The 22,200-nt window shown below is 42.4% G+C and overlaps 1 protein-coding gene across 20 annotated transcripts in view; it reads left to right on the top strand.

The window, feature by feature from the left end:
- The window catches only part of rims1b (regulating synaptic membrane exocytosis 1b), a 107,333-nt gene that overhangs the window by 15,750 nt on the left and 69,383 nt on the right, over positions 1 to 22,200 (top strand). For 14 of the 20 annotated variants that reach the window (XM_079553261.1, XM_079553269.1, XM_079553263.1 and 11 more), the window contains exons 2-3: positions 14,576 to 14,789; positions 20,294 to 20,314. In XM_079553261.1, the coding sequence (XP_079409387.1) occupies positions 14,576 to 14,789; positions 20,294 to 20,314 (235 nt within the window). Of the gene's footprint in view, positions 1 to 8,152; positions 8,444 to 14,575; positions 14,790 to 17,786; positions 17,799 to 20,293; positions 20,315 to 22,200 lie in introns of those variants that run through there. The other 6 variants (XM_079553267.1, XM_079553262.1, XM_079553264.1 and 3 more) reach the window with 3 other exon arrangements.

Here is a 22,200-nt window from a genome sequence, read left to right as displayed (position 1 = left end):
ATGATACAATGTAAAGCAGTGCAAGTACTGAGAGAAGCGCTATAGAAGACAGATGCATTGTTATTATCAATTATCAATATTATAAAGGGAGTAGATGCTAGTTTGCCATTTTAAACTCACTACTGCCACCTCAGGTCATATGTGTAACTACACCTTCTATATTAAGGAGATTTTGGAGTTCAAGGTTGTGCCATCCTATGCCTCTGATTTCCACTATGCTATAATTACACATCTCTAAATGTGTTAGTGATCGCTCGGAGGAAAGTGATGAGGATTTGACTCCAGCATCAACTCAGGCGTGTTCATGAAAGCTCTCAGTTGTTGTTTCGAATTGTGGACATACATATAAAGACGCTTATACAAATTATCTCCGTCCTCACGACGACCTTTTCTACAATTAACTCAGACATGACTTGACGACTGTGTTTTGCGCACTAATGTCAGTGATTACGTGGTGACTCTATTCTCCCTCCTCCTTCACCCCCTCACTCCTCTGCCCTGATGAGGCTGTGTGTTTTAAGTCAGTGTTACATTGTCTGCTCCTCTCCCTCTTTTCCTTCTCTTTACACGTGTAATTATTTATAGACAGTCTCAGGATGTATCGGCTTCTGGTCTGTGGCCCACGCTCACTTCCGGCTTGGCTGTCTTTGGTGCTCCTGCCTGAAGACATCTGTTTGTATATCCAAGGCTGTTTGCTCAGAGAAAGGAATCATTATATACATACGCTTTTTTTTTCTGTCTGCGTCAAGAATGGAACTGAATAATATTCTCTTCTTTAAATTTCTCATTTTTGAATTGAAAACAAAAATCTGTAGGTTCTTCAGTATTATATAACTGAAGCAGAGGTAAACTTAGTCCTGGAAAATAACACAAATAATATTGACAGCGTTGAGGATGTGTTGCTTCTCGCCAAATAGTATAGTTTATTAGAAGAGAATCACAGCAACTAAACTAAGTGAAAACTGTAATCATGGATATGTACTTAGTACTTAATGCATTGAGTTGCCTTGTGAACCCCTTTTACTTGAATTACTGCCTTAATGCGGCGTTGCATGGATGCTCTCAGCCTGTGGCACTGCTGAGGTGTTTTGGAAGACCAGGTCCAAGCCCATGTCCAGGATCCGTCTGTGTGTGGCGGCTCTTGATGCACTGACTCCAGCCTCAGTCACTCCTGGTGAAGGTCCCCCACACTTTTGAATGGCCTTTTTGCTGACAATCCTCTCCAGACTGCGGTCATACCTGTGACTTGTGCACCTTTTTCTTCCACGTTCTTCCCTTCCTTTTAACTCTAAGTGTAAATATATTGCCTCATGGACAGATTTCTTGAATTAGACTCTCAAATCAAGGACGTATCGACAAATTTATATACATGATATAATTTTTAGCCTGCCCCTTAGTCTGCGTGTTCTCACAGATCTGCCAGTCCAGATTATAGACTCATCTTTTCAAACTAGCTTTTAATACTTACAACACACTTATTTACTTCTAGTTTGTAATGATCTTTGTGCGTGTTTTTAAGTTGTTTTATGTTTCTGTGAAGCACTTTGGTCTTCCTTGTGTTGTTGTAAGGTGCTATATAAATAAACTTTGATTGATTGATCGATTTTATAATAGACATTCATTATTTATGTTAAAATAAGAAATTAGCGGCACCAATCTTTTTCAATACATTTTCAGCTGTACCCGATTTCAAAACATGACAACAGGCAGACTTATTTATAATCGTATTGCTTATTTATTTATTTATTTAAGATGGGGCAGTGCATATTAATTCACATGAGTCCCTAAAGTCCACATGTGAATATGTTCCCAACAGTGGCTATTTTTTACTCATCTGTAGTCCCAGGTTAATGTATAGAGACAGGAAAGACCACACAACAACAAGCACGACAGACAGACATGAAACAGTTGGTACTGAAAACCTCATTAGAAAAGTTGGTACTGTTAATATTTGCTCACCCTTTCTGGATCATTTAATTTTCAATCAATCAATCTATTAAGCAGTTTGCTTTTGTAAAACCCAATATCACATCCGGCTCGCGGTCCTTTTCAGATGTCGCTGACACTATTAAAAGCTATATTTTATATGTCAGCCCTGTACCGCGGTGATTTTATATTTGTCCTCCTGTTTCTCCTTCACAAGTTGGTCTTTATTTAGTACCTGTGTATTCGCTGGGACTATTGATCTGTTGTCGTTGCTCGTAGCTGCTGCAACAAAAAGCCCCATATGTTTTACACCTCCTGCTCCGGTCCGAGGATTTGCATAAACTACGAGGTCACGGGAAAAGTCACAGCGGCTGTACAGCGAAAAGGGTGAAGCAGGCATTATTTCACACTAATTACTGCAAAGAAAACAATGTGCATCATGTTTACAGGGAGCACAAGTGGTCTGGAGTTTTTTAATTTGGCTTTGCAATCGGAAAGTTAGCAGTAGAGCAGAATACAATGGTGTAATGTAAAATCAAGCTTGAACTGGTGTAGTGTTAAATAATGTCTGTACGTGGTCATAGTTGATGTATTGTTGTCTAACACTTTTGTAGGAGGTGGTTCAAAGTTTCATCGGCCACATTTTACTGTGTTGCAATAACTGTAGCATAAAATAATGCAATGTGAAACCAGTTTTAAAGTTTCCTGAAGGTGCCAGCAGTGATCAGCTGATGAGACTAGAATAGGTTTACCCCGTGCGCCTCAAGGCATCAGAGTATTCATAGACGTGCAATTAACAACTCCACACAAGTGACAGAGAGGGAGAGAACGAGAGAGTCTCTTGCTGTGCAGACAAACGCACGCGTTTTACTTTTGGGATTTCTATGTTTGTCGTTGTTTGTTTGGACAAGCCTAAAGCTGGGTTAACCCCATCTGGCTTGTTAGTCCCTGTTGACTTTTGGTGCCAACTTAGAATGAGAGATGGGACACTGATTCATCATCCCCCTCTGGCCAGTGTGGACAGTCGGCCTAACGTGCGAGTCTAAAAGAAACAGTACTGACTTCTTATAGGAGCTCCTTCTTTGTAACCACCTCAATAATACTGTTAATAGTGTTCAAAAATGTGGTTATCATCAAATTGTGTCACAAAAAACTTAACCACAGGACAAATCAAGGCGAAAATGTTGCAAAAACTGCATTTTTAAGTTGCCATGGGCCTGATCTTCAGCCTGGCGCAACAACAGCCTTGCTCAAGATGAAGTCGGTATCTTGCGTACAAACAACGGTGCGCCAGTGTTTTTGCTGGTAGCCTGAGGGCGTCGCTTAGAGAAAAAAAAGGGGTCGGCTGAGGCGTAGTGTGCTACAAACAGTGCTGACTTTGACGAATGCTTTTGGCTTGGTCGTTTCTTGCTTCACCACATTTGGAGCTATAGGAATATACTGGGAGAGGCCATATGCTAACAACATCTGTGGTCGTTTTGCGTGACTGAGGGCACACACAAAGACCAGACAGGTACGCATTAACTCATCTTAGCTCAGGTAAGAACATATCTCAGTATGGAAAAACGGTGGCCTGTTCCTTTAAGCTGTCGCCGGACAAACTACAAACCACTATCCAACCCACTGTGGGGTAAATACTGTCCATGTCTCGAGAATATCATCCTGCTCTAGCACCAGTATTAAACTCCACGCAACAGAAACGTGAGCAGCATGTGCGCCCCCACCACTACCCACAGTAAAATATTCCAGTCTAGTATGGTCTGTAGGAGGTAAAGCTTGGGAAGGAACCACTGTTGCTCATAACATCACCATGGGAGTCTGTCCAGCCCACAAAAGGCATGATTCAACAGCACGCTTGTATCCGGCACGCCTCTGTCTATGTACTTGCCTTGTCACGTGTCTACCACAGATGAGCACTTTACTGAAGCAACAACAGAATGGCCTGAAAGGTTTTATAAGAGAAAAGCTGCCTTTTGGTGGGGTATATAGAATTATTCAGAGGTGCCAAGGCAAATACTAGAGGAAAAAAGCAGCTAAAATACAACCATGAATGTGAGCAACATGCTAATATTATGTTAACACCGGCTAAAATTGAGCTAACAGTGGCAAAATCACCTTTTTCAATAGGGGTATGATGTTGTGAAATATTTAATCCGTATGGCCTGCATGTTAATAGTGAGGGCTGTCCTCTCACTCGTTTGCCAATCGGAGATCTGTTCATGTCACGTTAGTAGCCTACCAGTTCAGCGCACTTAGGCCACAGCATGAGGTCTGGTTGAAACATCCCATTATTGCACCAGGTATGAAGCTCAAGATTTCACAGAGCGCCCCACCCCCGTTGGTGCAAAAGTCTAGTCTATAGTCAGCATTTAGAAACTCAAGATCAGGCCCCTATGTGTTTTTGTTTTTGACTGTGTTAGCAAATAATATGTGAATCTGATGAAAGATGGCAGAGCTGATTTCGCGAGATATTGTGCAGCCCTAGACTATGCCGTGACTGATCTGTTCAGCGCTTTTATAACACTTTTTAAACGATGGGGTCACAATGGCACAGTGGTATTCTGTCTGTAAGTTCCTGAGTTTGATTCCTACAGGTCTCAAGGGTGTTGGCATTTCTCCTTGATCTGGGTGACGATCAGTTAGTACTCCCAATTTTATCATCCAATTTATACCATCAATCCAAAACATGCTGATGGGTTAATCCAGCAGACTCTTTGGCCCTTAGCTGTTATGTGACTGGACAGTGCAGGGTGAAAAGAGGGTGAAGAGCAGGGAGAGACATTCAACAAATTGTGTCGAAGTTGTCGGACTTGAAACACACAAGACAAGTTCCCCAAAGGAGACATTTAACAACATTACCTTAGATGAACATGTATATTTTTTGTTACTGTCCCTTGGAAATTGCGAAATTGAGTGAGGAGAGTGTGTCTGTTTTTGGTGAAATGTTTGGACCCAACAGCTGAGGCCCAGGCTGGTGACTGACCCCTGGTGGTGGCCCGTGGGGACGCAGCGGGCTCAGGCATGTAATCGATGAGCGCACAGTTGAGTGAACACAGCCATTCTCTCTGCTGACCAGGAACTAGGCGTAGTAGTTTTCATTCAGTCTTCATTATGGATTCCATTCAGTTCAGATTTATTTGTATTGGGGAGAGCCTGTTGTTATTTAATTTGATGGGATAATATCTGGGGTAAGTCACTATAATAGTTTTAGAAAAGTGAAATGGCAATACAGAAAATATTGGTTTGGTTGATTTGCTTGTTTTGTATTCTAATGTTGTTATTTTAAAATGTGATTTGGATTGGAAAACTAGGCAAAATGTTTTCACTCAATTCTTATTATATATATACAGTGGGGCAAAAAAGTCAGTTCCCCATAGACTTTCTATTGGATTTTGACCAAATACATTTTGTATGTAGGTAAAGGCTAACAGCATTAACTCTGTTCTGGTTAAAACATCCCGGCCAGCCAGATTATACACTTTTCCCTATGTTTACAAAGACATCCTGCTTTTGAACAAAATGCATGAGTCTAAACTATCCATCCATCCATCCATCCATTCTCTTCCACTTTTCCGTTGCCAGGTCGTGGGAATCACATTGCACCAGCCCCTTAAGGCTCCCCCTACAGGTGGTGGGTCCACAAAAGGACGTCCTCATGGTTCTAACCGGGCCTATTGGTCTCTCGGGGCTTCTGAACCGATCTTTGTCTGACCCGTCAACTAGGACCTGTTTGCCATGGGAGACCAGGGGCACGAAGCCCCGACAACAGAGCTCCCAGCATCATTCTCTCAACCCCCTCCACCATGTGAAGGTGGCGGTTCCAGGAGGGGGAGTCTAAACAAATCTTGGTTTAGGTTACAGTTTTAAATTTTTGCTGATATCATTTCCAGGGGTGTCCTGGCCCAAGAGGGAAATTTCATGTATTTTTTTTTTCATGGTAGGGGAAACCAGAGCAAACACTGGAGAATACGCAAACTCCACACAGAAAGGCCCTGTCTGACCGGGGATTGAACCCGGGACCTTCTTGGTGCTGGGCACGGGATCTAAATGCTGCGCCACCGTGTCTCCCAATCGTGCTAAAGATTTTACTTGTACAGACAAATGTGTTCAGAGGTAGTTTATACTGCTAAAAACAACCATCTTAAATTAGATAAATTATTTTAAATGGCTTGAATTAAGAGAATCTATCTGGAATTTTAGTGACTTTAGACTTTCAACTTTAAACAAGACTGTTCATGGAACAAAATGAAACATCTGAGAATAGGAAAACAAGAAGAACAAAATGAAAGACTATTGAGGAAAAAAAAAACTAATTGACAATCTTATTTCAAGACAAGAACAGACATAAATAATATTAATACCAGAAATCTGAAGTAATTTCCCCTCATTTGTTAGATTGTCTTCCCCCCCCCCCCCCCCGACACTTCATCTGTTTGGCTGCGAGCTTATTCCTCCCAGTACTTATTCCTTGTTAAAACAGCACCGGTGTAGATCTCCTCTCTGCTCCGTCTGGCTCCTGTTTGACAGCAGCAGAGCGGGAACAGCTGGTGCCTCGGCTCCCGCTCACACTCGGAGCCTGACGCCACTGGGTTTCCATGACGACGGACCGCTCGGACAGCTGTTCCCGTAGTTTCTTCGTGGTGATGGATGGATAGACAGCTCTGCGGGGTCAGGGGGCATCGGAGTGACGTAGCTGTAGCGCCAATGTCATGTTTTACTTTGCAATGTTTGTGCAAGAGAATGTTTGCCCGACGACAAATGGTACAAGTTGTGTAAACAATAACATAGCGTTCTCTTAATTCTTTTGGAAGTCCCAATCTCCTTTTAAATAGGGAGTTCTCTGGGCAATATTATTAATGCATTATGTAGGAAGAATGCAGTGATGTGCTGGAATTTGTTGGTGAACTGTCACTCCACTTCGAAGTTGTAAAATGTACATGCATGTGAATAAAGGGAGATTTCTAGAGGAGTTTTAAGGTCCGTTCTACACACCTTATCCGGTTGAAACGCGTTACTGCTTGTATTTGGTCGCTTGCATGTGTTCATGAGTGTTCAAGAGCCACTAATCCTGCGCTATTCTGAAAAAAAAATGATTCTTTGCTTGTGCTTTGGTGACAGCGGAAATGTTTTACTACCTTTCTTTGACTCTCTGACACTTATGATTATGATATGACACCTCTCCACTGTCATATCTCCTGCCTCTCCCGGATATTATCTCAATATGTGTGGGTTTGGAGTCAGTCCGGCGATAACGTCATGATAAAATCCTGCTTAAAACATGTATGTAATCCAGTGCGTTCTTCATTGCGTCAGCGTCCATGTTTTTTGAAGTTTATTGAAGTGTAAAATTCCTCTGATCCGAATGCCTGGGTTCGGGGCAGGCATTTCAAACCGCAGCTGCAGCATTGTCATAAATCTGTCCCTCCTCTTTTTTTAATGGGTGTTTCCATTTCACTTATATTGTTATATTGCTCCATATTCAGATGATCTCCTGTGTCCTTTTTCCTGATTGCGTGTGTTGGACTCTTGGGGCAGTGTCCATCTGAGGGAGGGACAGATCTTGCAGTATTCATTTTGGTTTAAGTTTGAGAAGCCAAAATTTGGAAATGACTCATATACAGAAGAGGGGTCATGTAACCTTACCTTGTGATAATATAAGGTAAGGTGGTAATAATAAGGCTAGATAAGGCCTTAAGCAGAGGCAACACTTTTTTTTTACTTTGAAGGTCACATTGGACACATATTAGCAGACAAGAGCCAAAAGCAATAGCGTTTTCTGTGTCAATTTTGGTGTCCGAGTCAGTCTCCGAAGCACCCTCTCACGGACCAAATAAAGTCCTGAATTTGGGCACCAATGACCGGGAAGAAGACCCAAAAGAAGACAGCATTCAGTTTGGACATGGACATGACGCTGCCTAGTATGAGACAGGATGCAGAGGATGGTGATTCATAAAAGCAGACGGGCGACAGAGTAAGAGAAAAAAGTGATGAGCCCATACTGTAATATGTGAATCCACTATTACACAATATCAGTCTGTCATCAAAACAATCGCTACAAGAATAACCGGTGACTAAGACCGTGCTTGGCGTCTTTTAAAACAGTGTGAAATTATGAATCAAGTCGCGCTTGTCTTCTGATTGGTCCAAATGTGTCCCGTTTTGGTCAGTCACTCGTCACCTCCCTGTTCCCGCGCGGTGTGGGACCAGTCTGTGCTGCTTGCTCACGATGGAAATATACTGGACAAACAACAGCGGATATACTTCACTCCAAACATATACTGGAACAACTTGTGAATGTGCTTTTCCTTTTTAAGAGCGGCAACAGGAATGATATAATCTACTCTGTGGACGTTTTAAGTATTCCAGTTTCGGTCATGGTAGAGCATAGGCATCTTTTTGGTTATCCTCCGCATCGAAGGCTGCTGACGCTTGACCAGGAATTTTCTTTAATACGTGGTTTTGACGCTGACGCTGAGTTCCGTGGACTGGGGACAATGTCGGACTTAGGGAGGCCCAGGTGAAGTTTATGCATAGTTATAAATGATTTATTGTTCATTGTTTTGCTCATAATGCATTGCTGTAATATCACTGAAAAAAGCACACTGCATTAGTGTGTTTGTAGATGAAGGAGACGATAAAGAATCCACATGTTATGTCGGTGAAGCTTTTCTAGGAGTGAAGATTGACACCCAGCTTGCCTTTGTGTGAATGAGTGAGTGAGTAAGTGGAGATTGGCTGCCATGCCTTTGTCGCTCTACGTCAGGGCAGCTGTGGCCATAGAGGAGGGTGATTGAATTAAAGTTAAAGCAAATGTATTTTTTCATACACAATGTCATATAGAGGTGCATTGAGGGCTTGGTGGCCTATTCCAGTGGTTGCCATGTTTTTGTCTTGCGTATTCCTTGAGCCTTACATTTATATTTTGATTACCCCCTACCTTGATCTGCCGATTATTAACAAAGTGATTAACTTAACTCAGTTTGTTAGCACATAGTAAGTAAGTAAGTAAGTGCTTTATTGTCATTGTACAAGCGTACAACGGAATAGTTTTCAGGTGTCAGAGCTGCCACTGTGGGCCAACCTGACCCGTATGACCTTGGAGGTCGGGGAAACTGTAGCATCCAGAAGAAACCTGGCTGGCTGCCCTCTGTCTCCTCTGATCCTCTGAAACAATGCAGAGCATGGTGTCCTGCAATGGTCAGCTCCTCCTTCCTCCTGCACAGTTCCCTCTGCTCCACAACAGTCTTTCACCATCTCCTCGTTTGTCCCTTTTTCATTTCTTGTAGCTCCTCTGGTCGTGTGTAGTATCCTAAATAAACACAAAAATGCTCTCAAATCCACACATTCACTGCATAACATTGATCAAATGAACTTTACTTTGACAATCATTAAAATATTATTCAATTTTACTTTTCATTTGATTTGATTTCACTGAACTTTAAAGCAGAACTAAGTATCTCCTGCCCCTAGAGGCCATAAGCGCCACTGCAGCTGTCGTGGCATGTTGCGTTTTTTTTACTCAATAATTTTCCGTGAGAGTAAAGTAAGGGAGATATTGTACATCCAATTACACAATGGAGATTTTTTTTTTTTTGCTCAAACTTGGAGAGGGGGTTGTAGCCGAAAGTGTGGTCTGGTCCGTGAATATTAAAAGACCGGTCCGGACCATTACGGACCATGACCTCTAGGGGCGCTGTGCACTGGTCCGAGTGGTCCCTGATGGTCCCTGAGATGGTCTCTAGGTCCCTCGAATGGTCTTTGGGCTGAATTAATGGTCCTGTGTATTATGTGTGGCAGGAGTGGAGTCCTAATAGGTCTATATCAATATTTCTCATTCATATTGAGGAAAACCAACGATTTGTTTTGGGAAGATTTTTTATTTGAAAATCATATTCTTTTTCCGGATGGTTTTCGACATAATCTGTTTCAAACATTGCTCTATATTCATTCCAACCAACTGAAATACGCAAATTTGCGACATTAATGATCTTTTTTTTAATTGTAGCCTACTCATTACGATTATAGACACCATGTACTGACATTCTCTAATTCATCGTAGATATTACGTGGCCTAACGGGTTACGTGCATGACTGCGATGTCAATGGTCCGAGGTTCGAAAATGACTTGAAGTGTTATTTTTGGTTTCAAAACACATTTTACGGTTTATGATAATGATTCTTAGCACCATTGATAACTGTACAGTTTTTAAAATGTCCAAATAAACTGAATATACGGATCAGCATTAATGTTTTTCCCAGCGGGTTCCCCGTCAAAAAAAAAAAAAAAAATAGAGGTGGGGACAGGATCGATCCACCGACCTTGTACACGTAAGCCCGGCGCTCTACCTATGGAGCCCTACGAGCAGGAGTATTTGCGATAGTTCCGCAGCCCCAGAACACATGGATTTATGTAATGAACCGAGTGGTGGCTTTACAAGTTCTTGAATCATTTTATTATTGTTATATGTTATTAGCGCAAATTGGCCTGAGCTTCGCTGAGCAGAGCAGCACCCACGTGATCCACGTGTACAGCAGCACCATGTCAGGGACCGGTCCCTGACTGGTCCGAATGGTCCGGACCAGTCAGGGACCGCTCGGACCAGTGATGCCTGTATGAAGCAGAAACCAGTCATAAGTAACATGTAGGCTACCATTCTACCATTGATTCAGACCAAGGACCATCTCAGGGACCGGTCCCTGACTGGTCCGGACCACTTGGACCAGTGGTCCGGACCACTCGGACCAGTGGTCCCTTATGCTTGTATGAAGCAGAAACCAGTCACAGGCCACAGGTACCATTGACTCAGACCAAGGACCATCTCAGGGACCGGTCCCTGACTGGTCCGGACCACTCGGACCAGTGGTCCGGACCACTCGGACCAGTGGTCCCTAATGCTTGTATGAAGCAGAAACCAGTCATAAATAACAGGTACCATTGACTCAGACCAAGGACCGTCTCAGGGACCGGTCCGTGACTGGTCCGGACCACTTGGACCAGTGGTCCCTGATGCTTGTATGAAGCAGAAACCAGTCATAAGGAACAGGTACCATTGACTCAGACCAAGGACCATCTCAGGGACCGGTCCCTGACTGGTCCGGACCACTCGGACCAGTGGTCCGTTATGCTTGTATGAAGCAGAAACCAGTCATAAATAACAGGTACCATCAGGGGCGCAGATAGGTTTTTGAAACTGGGGGGGACAAAGCTGCTCAGGCATGACAACCTATCAAACTTAATTGCCCATCATTGCAAGACAATAATGCGTATTGGTACGGTTTCTAATCACTCACCAAGCATGCCACATGACGTATGAAAAAGCAGTCCTGACGTAGGCTACACTGTCTGATAACCAAGTAAACCAACAGCTCGCGTTTCGCATTTTGACACACGCACAGCCCAGTCAACACAAACACATGAGCGCAATACCGTTTCTCGCCGCATATCAAAGTGAATGGTCAAGGGAGGCGCTGTTTCGCACATTGCAAAATGCTTGCAAGATATTTTTCTTCATAAAAGTGAGGGGGACGGATCCAGGTGAATGAAAATCTGGGTACGTCATGTCCCCCCCGTCCCCCCCGCTATCTGCGCCCATGGGTACCATTGACTCAGACCAAGGACCGTCTCAGGGACCGGTCCCTGACTGGTCCGGACCACTCGGACCAGTGGTCCGGACCACTCGGACCAGTGGTCCCTGATTCTTGCATGGGCCCAAGGACCACTGTCTGTTACAAACCACTGGCGGACTAGTGAACAGCATCCCCAAAGGTGACTCCTGTAATTCTCTAGTGCAGAGTCCAGTCCAATGTCCAGAGGTAAGAGAACAGTGAATTAACCTGTTTAGTATGATAACTACTGATCTATTAGTAGGGACTTATAAAATGGGAGCAAATACTATTCAGTGTATTAACTTTATATGAGTTTAGGCTAATTACCAAACAGCAAAAAATCATCTTCTGTGTTTTGAAACCAAAAATAACACTTCAAGTCATTTTCGAACCTCAAACCCTTGACATCGCAGTCATGCACGTAACCCGTTAGACCACGTAATATCTACGGTGAATTAGAGAATGTCAGTAGATGGGGTCTATAATCGTAATGAGTAGGCTACAATTAAAAAAAAGATCATTAATGTCGCAAATTTGCGTATTTCAGTTGGTTGGAATGAATATAGAGCAATGTTTGAAACAGATTATGTCGAAAACCATCCGGATAAAGAATATGATTTTCAAATAAAAAATCTTCCCAAATCAAATCGTTGGTTTTACTCAATATGAATGAGAAATATTGATATAGACCTATTAGGACTCCACTCCTGCCACACATAATACACAGGACCATTAATTCAGCCCAAAGACCATTCGAGGGACCTAGAGACCATCTCAGGGACCATCAGGGACCACTCGGACCAGTGCACAGCGCCCCTAGAGGTCATGGTCCGTAATGGTCCGGACCGGTCTTTTAATATTCACGGACCAGACCACACTTTCGGCTACAACCGCTGCTGCAAACTTGGCTGTGGCACAGTTAGCTTTGCCCGTTAGCCTGTTAGCGTCTTCTGATTGTGATAAATCAAGTAAAAACGTTTTGCCAAATGTTCATCAACAGAACAAATATTCTGTTGACAGAATACAGTCAGGACTTACCTGTCCACCATGTCAAACACCTCAGAAATGCGAGCAAAAAGTGATTTTGTAAACATCTGAGAGCAGCGAGGGATATACATTAGTGTGTTTTGGGGCAGGAAGTTGCAAGGTGCAAGTGTGATTTTCCAGCCAGAGACACCGGGGGAGATGAATGACCCCCAAATCATCCCATTAATATTTGTATTACCCCAGAGGGACAACGAAAAGGATTTATTAAGGTAAACAAGTTACTTAGTACTGCTTTAAAAAGTTGAAAAATAATCTGAAATTGTTTAAAGTACCCCCTGCTGTGTGCTTGCATACCTCAAAAAATCCCTGTATCCCTGGTTGGGAAACTCTTGCCTATACTCTTTGAGACAATATGAAATAAAAAAATATTAATAATAATCAAGTTACTTCCTGTAATGTCTCAGCTCTATAATAGCTGTTAGTGTGATCCCTGACTGGAGAAGTTTGTCAAATTTAAAAGCTCCCTCATCTTCTGTCACTGCAAACATCTGGCTGCTTTTTCTCACTCTTCCGAATAGCTCTGTGTCTGTCTTCGTTTGCACCAGAGACAACTCCTCGTCTGTAGCTTCCACAAATAGGCAGATCCACCGTGGAGCTGTGAATGAAGTGGGGTAATTAAAGCGGCTGTCTGGGCTCCAGTAGGAGAGCTATGCTAGCGCTAAAATGCTAATTCCTGTTTCCCTCTGACAGCTCTGTTAGTGGGTGTTTTCACATGCACTGATTTGCAATTCATGCTGTGGTTATTTCTATCGCCGCGTCCCGGGAAGTGGGCAAAACTGAGAGGAAATCTCACTTTAATTGCTCAGATGTTTTGAAAGGCAGCGTTCAAGTCTCACTATAACCGCTGGTTATTTGGCTGGCAGGTTGTGCCGACTATATTTCTTAATTATTCAGTTATTCGTAAATGTGCCGACAGTTATAAGATAAAAGTCCAGTACGTTGGTTTTTTTTACCTAATGCTGTCGCCCAAGTGGATCAAAGAGTTTAACTTTGACAATGGCTCACTAATGAGTGCGGTTTTGCTACATCCATTGAGACCTGGGTGGGCACAGCATTATGAAAATATTCAAAGCGTCATAGTTTTGTGTTGTTACTTCACCAGGACTTGTAGCAGAAGTAGTAGGAGCAGTAGTGGCAGTTGTTAAAGGTGTGCAGATTACCCAAAATATATACGTGAATGGGCTTGAATCAGAGACTATGTTCGTACTATCAGAAGCGTAGCTTGCCATTAGGCAAGGCAGGCAGCTGCCTCGGGCCCCCAACAGTCAAGGGCCCCCATGAATCAACTCAGTAAACGCTTCATATACACAGTCTTCCTATTGATTTTGGTGATGCAGTTACATTATATCTCCACCAATGCTCCGTGGCGCTGTTCATTCCCATCCCGCTGCTGCTTTAGTCACTAAAGTTTAGTGAGTCATGGTTCCCTAATGTTAACTTATAATGAGAAGTGGACAGACTTTTTTACTCATGGCTCCACCAGATTATATTTCTAATAGTGAAACCAGTTTATTGTGACACTCATTATGACCTAAAGAACCTCAGCCTTAAAACTTATGCAGAGAATTGCATTATGGGAGTTATCAGGTGACCCGCTCCTGCCCAAATGACATCCTCTCTCCCAGTGCGCAGTTCACTGAGCAGCCACCAGAGGGCCCCTACCAACATTCTTGCTTGGGGCCCCTTGGTACCCTTGCTACGCCACTGCGTACTATTTAGGCATAATTTCACAACAGCACAGATTAGTAAAAGATAATAAACTTGGTATAGGCTATGAGAGTGATCAGTGGTTCTATTGGCGCAGATGTGTGGAACCAACCACCCTTTTGGCTTTTCTACCCCAGGGCCGCTGTGACTACAAACTATCACCACCAAGTATTTCCTTTTGTAAAGCGCCTTGGGAGGCCTGTGTCATGTGAAATGTGCTATACAAAATGTGCATGTACTATATGATAGAGATGAAACAACCCTCTGAACTTGTGGTCCCCTCTTCCAGGACGCTGCACCAGCAGTTTGAGAGCTACAAACAGGAAGTGCGTCGCATCGGGGCGGACACTCGCCAGCAGCAGACGCAGCAGAAGGATGACGCGCCCACCTGCGGGATCTGCCGGAAGACCAAGTTTGCCAACGGGTGTGGCCACCTCTGCTCCTACTGCCAGACCAAGTTCTGCGCCCGCTGCGGAGGACGGGTCTCTTTGCGCTCCAACAATGTAAGAACATTTCACATTGTCCTCTGCACTAAAGTCACTGCTGCCCTCTGCTTATGTCACTGTCTGTGCTTCCCTCCACACTTTGGCCATCAGGGCAAAGTGTATTGGGGGAACTGCCTGGCACCATATAGACTTGTAGGTGCATCGTACTAGTGTGGGATAGACCGAAAACAAAGGATGGGTCGAATGCAGTGAACAAACTTTCTAACCAAGACAAAGTAGGAATTGCCTTAATCTTGACCCAAACTGAAAAGAGCTGAAGGATAATGCCTGTGATTATCTAGTGTCTTGTTTCTCCATTGTGGCTGTATGTCCAGCTCATTTGATTTGCTTCAGCATCCCTGCAACAACTGCTGCTTTTTGTTTGTTTTGGACTGCTGTCTTTCTTTACTTTCAGCTTTTAAAGTAATTTTTTATGTTTTATCTCAATTAACCTCCTGGTCAAATAAAGGTAAATAACAATTAATCATAAGGAAAAGCAAACCAAAGAAGCTGTGAGCAATGATATGTTAAAGATTATAGATGAATACTGTTAGCGCTGTCGGCAAGACACCAGAGGGTCGCAGCTTCCCAAGCCCAAAACCCAAACCTATGTCGTGTCGCTGGATACTGGTTACTGTGTTAAAAAAAAGTGTCAATTCACTTAAAGTTTAAAACATTTAAATTATGTATTTTCCTCCGCATACATGTTCCAACAATGTCCCAATGTGTAGAATGAGCCCAGACCTATTCACCTCTAAAATCCTGCACTGTCACTCAAAAAGGTGTTAATTCGGGTCCGAAGTGCCGTCATGCACGAGCTTAATATAGAAGGTGCAGTTACACGTATGACCTGAGGTGGCAGTAGTGAGTATAAAATGGCCAACTTGCATCTAGCCCCTTTAAAATGTACTTACATTAATTTAAATAATGCCATTTTCCTAGGCACAAATTGCAGCTCGCTATATAGTGAGTTGAGAAAGTTTTCATACCTCAATTATAGATTTTTTTAATAGCTTTCTTGCGCTAAAAACATTTAAACAGATTTTCAGTTACAAAAATATACATACAATTATATTCAAAATAAAAATGGAAGTTGTTTTGAAAAAATATATAAAACAAACCCCTATAAACTGCAAACCCACTGCTTTGCTCTCTATCATAGTTTTGCTTTGAAAGTGAAGTTCTGTGATAAATTCCATTGACGACACAGACGGATGCAGCTTTTGTGTAAGCCTGACTATGATTAAAAAAAGAATGCATTCTCAGAGCATTGAGGTGTATGAGCACTTCCTGAACCCTCCTGGCGCTTCTGCTCGGATCCATGGCAGGTGTCCATGAAGCCATAAATCCGTGTGTTGGTGTTATTTTCGGCGTGGTCCTTGTTGCTGTGGCTCTGGGCTCCTCTCCAGGCCTCGTTCTTTCTCTCATACCTGACTGTAACCTCCACCGCGGCCTGCTGCTGCCCAATCTGTTCCTTCAGAACATTCTGGGCTCAAACTGTGACCAAATGTAGACACAGCTCACAGACCAGTGAGAAAAAACATACAGTCAGTGCCTCCTCAGAGAAACCCATGAATTACTGCAAACCACACAATAGTAATTGATCAATATTCTTTAAAATACATCAAATTGGCTGAGAACCTCACGAATTAGAATCAATGCAAGCAGACTTAGCCATGAGTTAGATTCAATACTTACAAGTGATAGATACAGACGGCATCTCGTCATAGAAGGGGGCGTGGCCTTGCCGAGGGGTAAAATAGAGTTTGGGAAATTCTACAGTTACCATGGAGATCGGCCATCTTTGCAGCTGTTAGCATACATTTCCATTGACTAACATTAGCTAAAAGCAGTATAAAAAGTGGAGAAGATAACTGTGGAACAACTCTGTTAGCTGCTGAGTTACTGCGGGTAAATACTGTGAACAATAACACCAGTATTTTAACTTTTAAAATCTAGTTTACAATTGCTGCTAATCCCACAATGCTTAGCAATATGACGTTACATTCTCGAACTCTATAAAATCTTTTGGGAAACACAACTCTTTTTAGTCATTTTCTGGTGTAATATGAACTCATCTATCACATACCAATAAAGTCAAGTATAAATCGGGTCCATATGGATCTTTTCTCGCAGCAGATTGTACAATAGAAGTGAAAAAACGGCAGTCAAAGGAAGCGTTAGCTAGCGCTAGCACTAGCACGATGCTAACATGTAGCATCCTGTCAGCACTCTCCGTTATTTATGCATTTATGGGCTGTTGAACCACTTTGCTCCTCTCCAAGTCTTTATATCTTTATTTAGTAGAAAAGTATATTCATAATTCAGCATTTGTTAAAAGTTAATTAGAGAAAGTTTAGATTTTACTCTTAACTGTTTTCAAACATGACCATATATGGGCGATTCCAGAGATGCCGTCTGTATCTATGTGACCAAAAATATTTATTACAATGACAGCAGTGCAACCAAATGGTGTCCGTGAAAAATAGTCTTTCATTCATGGTGACAACATACTGACCTCGTTTTTCAAAGGAAATCTGAATAGTTAAAATGGTCACGAGTGATGACACAGGCTGATGCTCCAACCAGCTGGAACTAACATTACCTGTGGAGCTTTCTATTTTCCCTTAGAGAACAAAATAACAAAACGTTTGAATGGCATGTATAAATAGCGCTGTTGCACCCTCCATCTTCTGTCACGTTTGCTGAATGTGCTGACGCCTCTTTGATGACGCTATCCCCCCCTGATGACGTCACCGGGTCCCGCATGCCGCCGCCCCCTGCTGGTGTCCACTCTGCTGCTTAGACACTAATTAAAAGTCTGTTTAAAGTCTGCACAATGTTATTAACCAACTGTTTGCACCTCTTTTCTTTTCACCTGTTTTTTCCCCCCGTTTGTCCATCCTCCCTGCATCTGCATCCACCCCCCCTTTCGGTTCCCCCCGCCTCCCCCCTTCCTGCCTCACCCCACTCCCTCACCTCTCTTAACTGCTACCTGGACTGCATGCCACAAAGGAGGACAAAGTGGTTAGCATCTTTCTTTTGTGTGTTTTTTCTTTGTGCCGTGCTGTGCCGTGCTGTGTCGAGTACAAACAACACTGGCTGCGTTCCAGTCTGGAGCAGAGGTCTCGTGTCCTTTGGCTTTGGCCGTTGTATTTTTTGACCCTGTCCAGATGTATCATGTCTAAAGAGCGGTGACGGCGAGAGACTGAGCGAGCGGATTGGAGCGGAGCCAGTGTGTACACATCCACTTATGGATCAGCCTGAACGAGGGCCCTGGTAGTTATACGGCGTTTGTTAACTTTGATTTTCTGAGCCGCGTGGGTCTGTCTCGGGGCAGTGTCTCCAGGGAGTGAAGAGAACAAGACACACCCCTTGATGGGAGAGACCATTGGATCCACAAATCTGAAAAATGACAATATAATATAAATAATATCTGTTTTTTAACCACATACAGGTATTTGTTTTTGCCGGTATTAAATTATCTTTTAATGATTTCTATTCATCATGTTGGAGTTTGATATTGCCGAACATATGAAAAGTACAGCGTCTTCAGTGGTTCTCAACTGGTGGGTCGGGACCCAAAGGTCGGTCGCGGAATCATTTTCAGTGGGTCATGAGCCTTTCCCATAAAAACATGTAGAATCAGAATCGTTTTTATTGCCATTGCTTGTAAACAGGTTCACAAACTAGGATGTTTTCTCGAGGAAGACGTGCAACATTAATGGGACTATACAGAGTTTAAAAATTAAGTATTTTCCTCCCCCTACATGTTTCAGCAATGTCCTAATGTGTAGAATGAGCCCAGACCTGTTCACCACAACTGCCTCTAAAATCCTGCACTGTCACTCATAAAGGTGTTAATTCGGGTCCGAAGTGCCGTCATGCACGAGCTTAATATAGAAGGTGCAGTTACACGTATGACCTGAGGTGGCAGTATTGAGTATAAAATGGCTAACTTGCATCTAGCCCCTTTAAACATAAAAACATATAACAAAACAAGCTATAAAACTTTAAACTATAAGGCTATAGGGCATGTATAAGAATATTGAAATAAATAAGATAAAAAAAAATGAGAAGTAAAATATGGTAAGACGACAAAAATTGACATAGAACAATAACGGGATTGGATTGACATATTGTGTAGGTGTAAGGCAAGGCAAGGCAAGTTTATTTGTAGAGCACGATTCATACACAAGGCAATTCAAAGTGCTTCACAGTTGCATAAAACTACAAAGTGTATAAAGTGATAAAGTGATGATAAGTGATAGCAGAGGATCTAAGTGCGGACATACCACATAGTGCAATATGCTTGAGCAGATTACAGTCTTATTAGGTCTCTCTATAGTTCATGAGTCTGACGGCGGTGGGGAGAAAAAATTGACGGCGGTGGGGAAAAAAACGTTGTGTTTCTCTACTGCAAATGTAGAGAAATACCAACGGCATCTGTTAAAAGGACTGTTATCCAGTTCTTTTGATCATAATTTCAGCTTCGAAGGCTTATGTACGAGTTATTCACTAACTATTCGTGGAGAAAATACTGTATAATTTTGCATAGTACATAGCAAATCAGTTTTTATTTGGGTCACGGCTTGTCATCTAGTGCAGTGTTTCCCAACCAGGACAGGGCCGGCTCTAGCCAGTTTGGCGCCTTGGGCAAAAAAACTTAATTTATCAGTTTCAATGTATATTTCTGTGTGTAGCGCACATGCACAAAGCCCTTTTCTCAATTTTCTTGACCCAAATAGCATTTTTGCTCTGTTTTCTATATTCCCAATCCTTTTGGACACGGTTTGGATATGATTGTTATATTTTTACCTCTACTTCTGAAGTAGATTTACAAATTTTCTCCTTGATGTTACACGGGTCCCCGGAGGCGTAGAAGGACCAGGGAGGGGTCATTTGAAAGCTTGAAATCTCTAGTTTCCAACACAAAGTCTTTATCCCTTTTTGTTCCAAAGTTATGTTCGAAAATCGCAGATGTTGTAGGGGTTTAAATTTTGTGCCTTCTCAAGTGCCTGGGTCGCCTATGCCCTGTTAGAAAAGATAAATTGAGAGAAATTGGCAAGAGGTAGGAATGACCTCAAATTCAACATTGCTTTTAAAGAACAGTTAATTATAATGATGTTTTGAAGTCAGGTTTGACTTTTCTAGCTTCATTTTGAACATAACTCTCTAAACAATAAATAATCTGTGTTCAGTTGCTCACTTGGTTAAAATTCTGGCAAGATCCTTGGGTTAGGGGGTACTCAGAGTGTAGATTAAAGCCATACGAGTTGAGAATCACTGGTCTACTGTACTGTATATACTTCTCTGTAGCATCAAACTTCAACATAATAAATAAATAAACAGAGTGAAATGATCATCTTTAATGCGTTTTATCACAACACACTGATACGTTTTCCAAATTTCTGGAACTATAACCTCTCCCAGAAAGAGCTGTGACTGTTCTCTCTACAGTAAACGGTCCTCTTGACTAACTCTGTGTCCATTATGTGTCTCCTCCTCCTCCTCTTGCAAAGTGTCTCGTAGTGAAGGACAGGGTAAGGCTTATCCTGACGCTGATGGTTCTGTTGCATGGGTCACTACTAAACTTTTTACAGTGCTGTCTTCTCACCAAGTGCCCGGGCGGCTTATGTGTCCATTGGCGGAAAAAAAAGCACACAAACCACGACGGAAAGTTTTCAATCCTGTTACAAATATCGCCGGTTGTGGCGGTAAAAGATTGCGCGTCAGTGCTGTACTTCTGGCAATGAACACATATCCCTCAAAGTCAGGCAGAGTCAGCATGAGTCATTCTATATTACCGTATACAGGCTCCCCCCCACCCTTATACACATGTCCCCGTCCCACCCACCACTCCCTCTCCCTATAGGGCTGTAGGCATGGCTTTACCGGACAATTATAGATAAATCTCTTTTCTTATAATATCAATCCAAATGCTTTTTACTGTGTGTTTGATAGCAGTCCAGCCTTTACCGTATGGAGAAGGGAGGGGCTCGGTTATGTGTCACTGCGTTCCCAAAATGCCCTGTCACCGAAAAGAATATCTTTTGTTTTGTTTTTGCTGCAGTTCATTTAAAGGCATGGTGGGATTTTGTGTGGTTAGCAACTCTCGGATGGTAGATTAGTGTCAAATACTTAATGTATCACTATATTTGATCTGGTGTATGGTTTGTCAGTTGTTAAAGTCCCCGTCCTGCAGTTTAACCTCTTAACCCCCGGCTTAACCAAGTGCATTATCTGTCTGATGTTTGTACCAGCTTTACCTCAATCTGAAAGGTTACAGCCAGTGTAACGCTTCATATGAAAGCTAAGACCTACAAAACTAATCTAAATGGATCCTTTCCTTTGCGTTGTTGGCGCATTTTTGACTTTTTTACCATCGTTTTTTTGTTACATTTTCATGACACTTTTTTGGTACTTTTTTGTGGCTTTTTTATTGTGATTTTGTCATTTTTTCCTAATTTTTCTGTCACTTTTTCATCATTTTTTGACACTTTTTCATCATTTTTTGACACATTTTCGTCACTTTTTCAAAAAAAAATGTGGTCAATTTTTTGTCACTTTTTCACCATTTTTTTGTCACTTCTTCATCACTTCATCATCATTGCTTTTTCATCACTTTTTATGTTGCTCTTTTGTGGCGTTTTTGTCATATTGTTCAGCGCTTTTTTATTTTATTTTATCACATTTTCATCCTCGTTTTCGTCTCACTCTTGCAGCTATTTTGACACTTTTTTCAAGAAGCTCTTAGATTTGGATAAAGCCAAAATGGAGAAAATGTGCTCGGCCGGGAGTGCGTCTTACACTCCGGTGCGACTAATATGTGATTTTTATTTTATTTTTTTATTCAAATATATAATTTCACATGCCGCTAGAGGGCACTGCAGGCTAATCGACCAGCTGAAGGAAAGTTTGGAGCGAGCGAGAAGCTGAGGTTACTCTTACAAGGAAGGAAGAAAACAAAACAAAGCTAATCACGGGCTGAAAGGTCGATGGCCACAGCTAGAGGGACGAGTTCACAAATGAGAGCTTGAAAAAACATGCAGTTCGAAAGGGTTTGTCAACGGTGCAGTTAGTAGGTAGTTTATGCTTCATGTCGCTAACCATCAATGTGTTACGTTAGCAAACCGCCAGCCTGCTGTTTTTTTTCCTTTTTGGCTAGTGCGTCTTATACTCCGGAGCGACTTATCAATGTGTTTTTCTACTTCGTTACGCATATTTTGGCTAGTGCGTCTTAAACTACGGAGCGACTTATAGTTCGGAAAATACGGTAGGCTATCCAGAGTCCGAAACGCTTACGGGACCTTCCACTGTTACCATGGAGATCCGCCGACTTTCCCTCATCTGTTTCTCTTGCTCGGATATCTCAGAAACATTATCGCTTTTACAAACCCAATTCCTTTGCTTCAGACAAAAGTTGGAT

The sequence above is a fragment of the Gobius niger genome, assembly GCF_951799975.1.
Source record: "Gobius niger genome assembly, chromosome: 3".
Lineage (NCBI taxonomy): Eukaryota > Metazoa > Chordata > Actinopteri > Gobiiformes > Gobiidae > Gobius > Gobius niger.
This window is presented reverse-complemented; position numbering and strand designations above follow the sequence as displayed.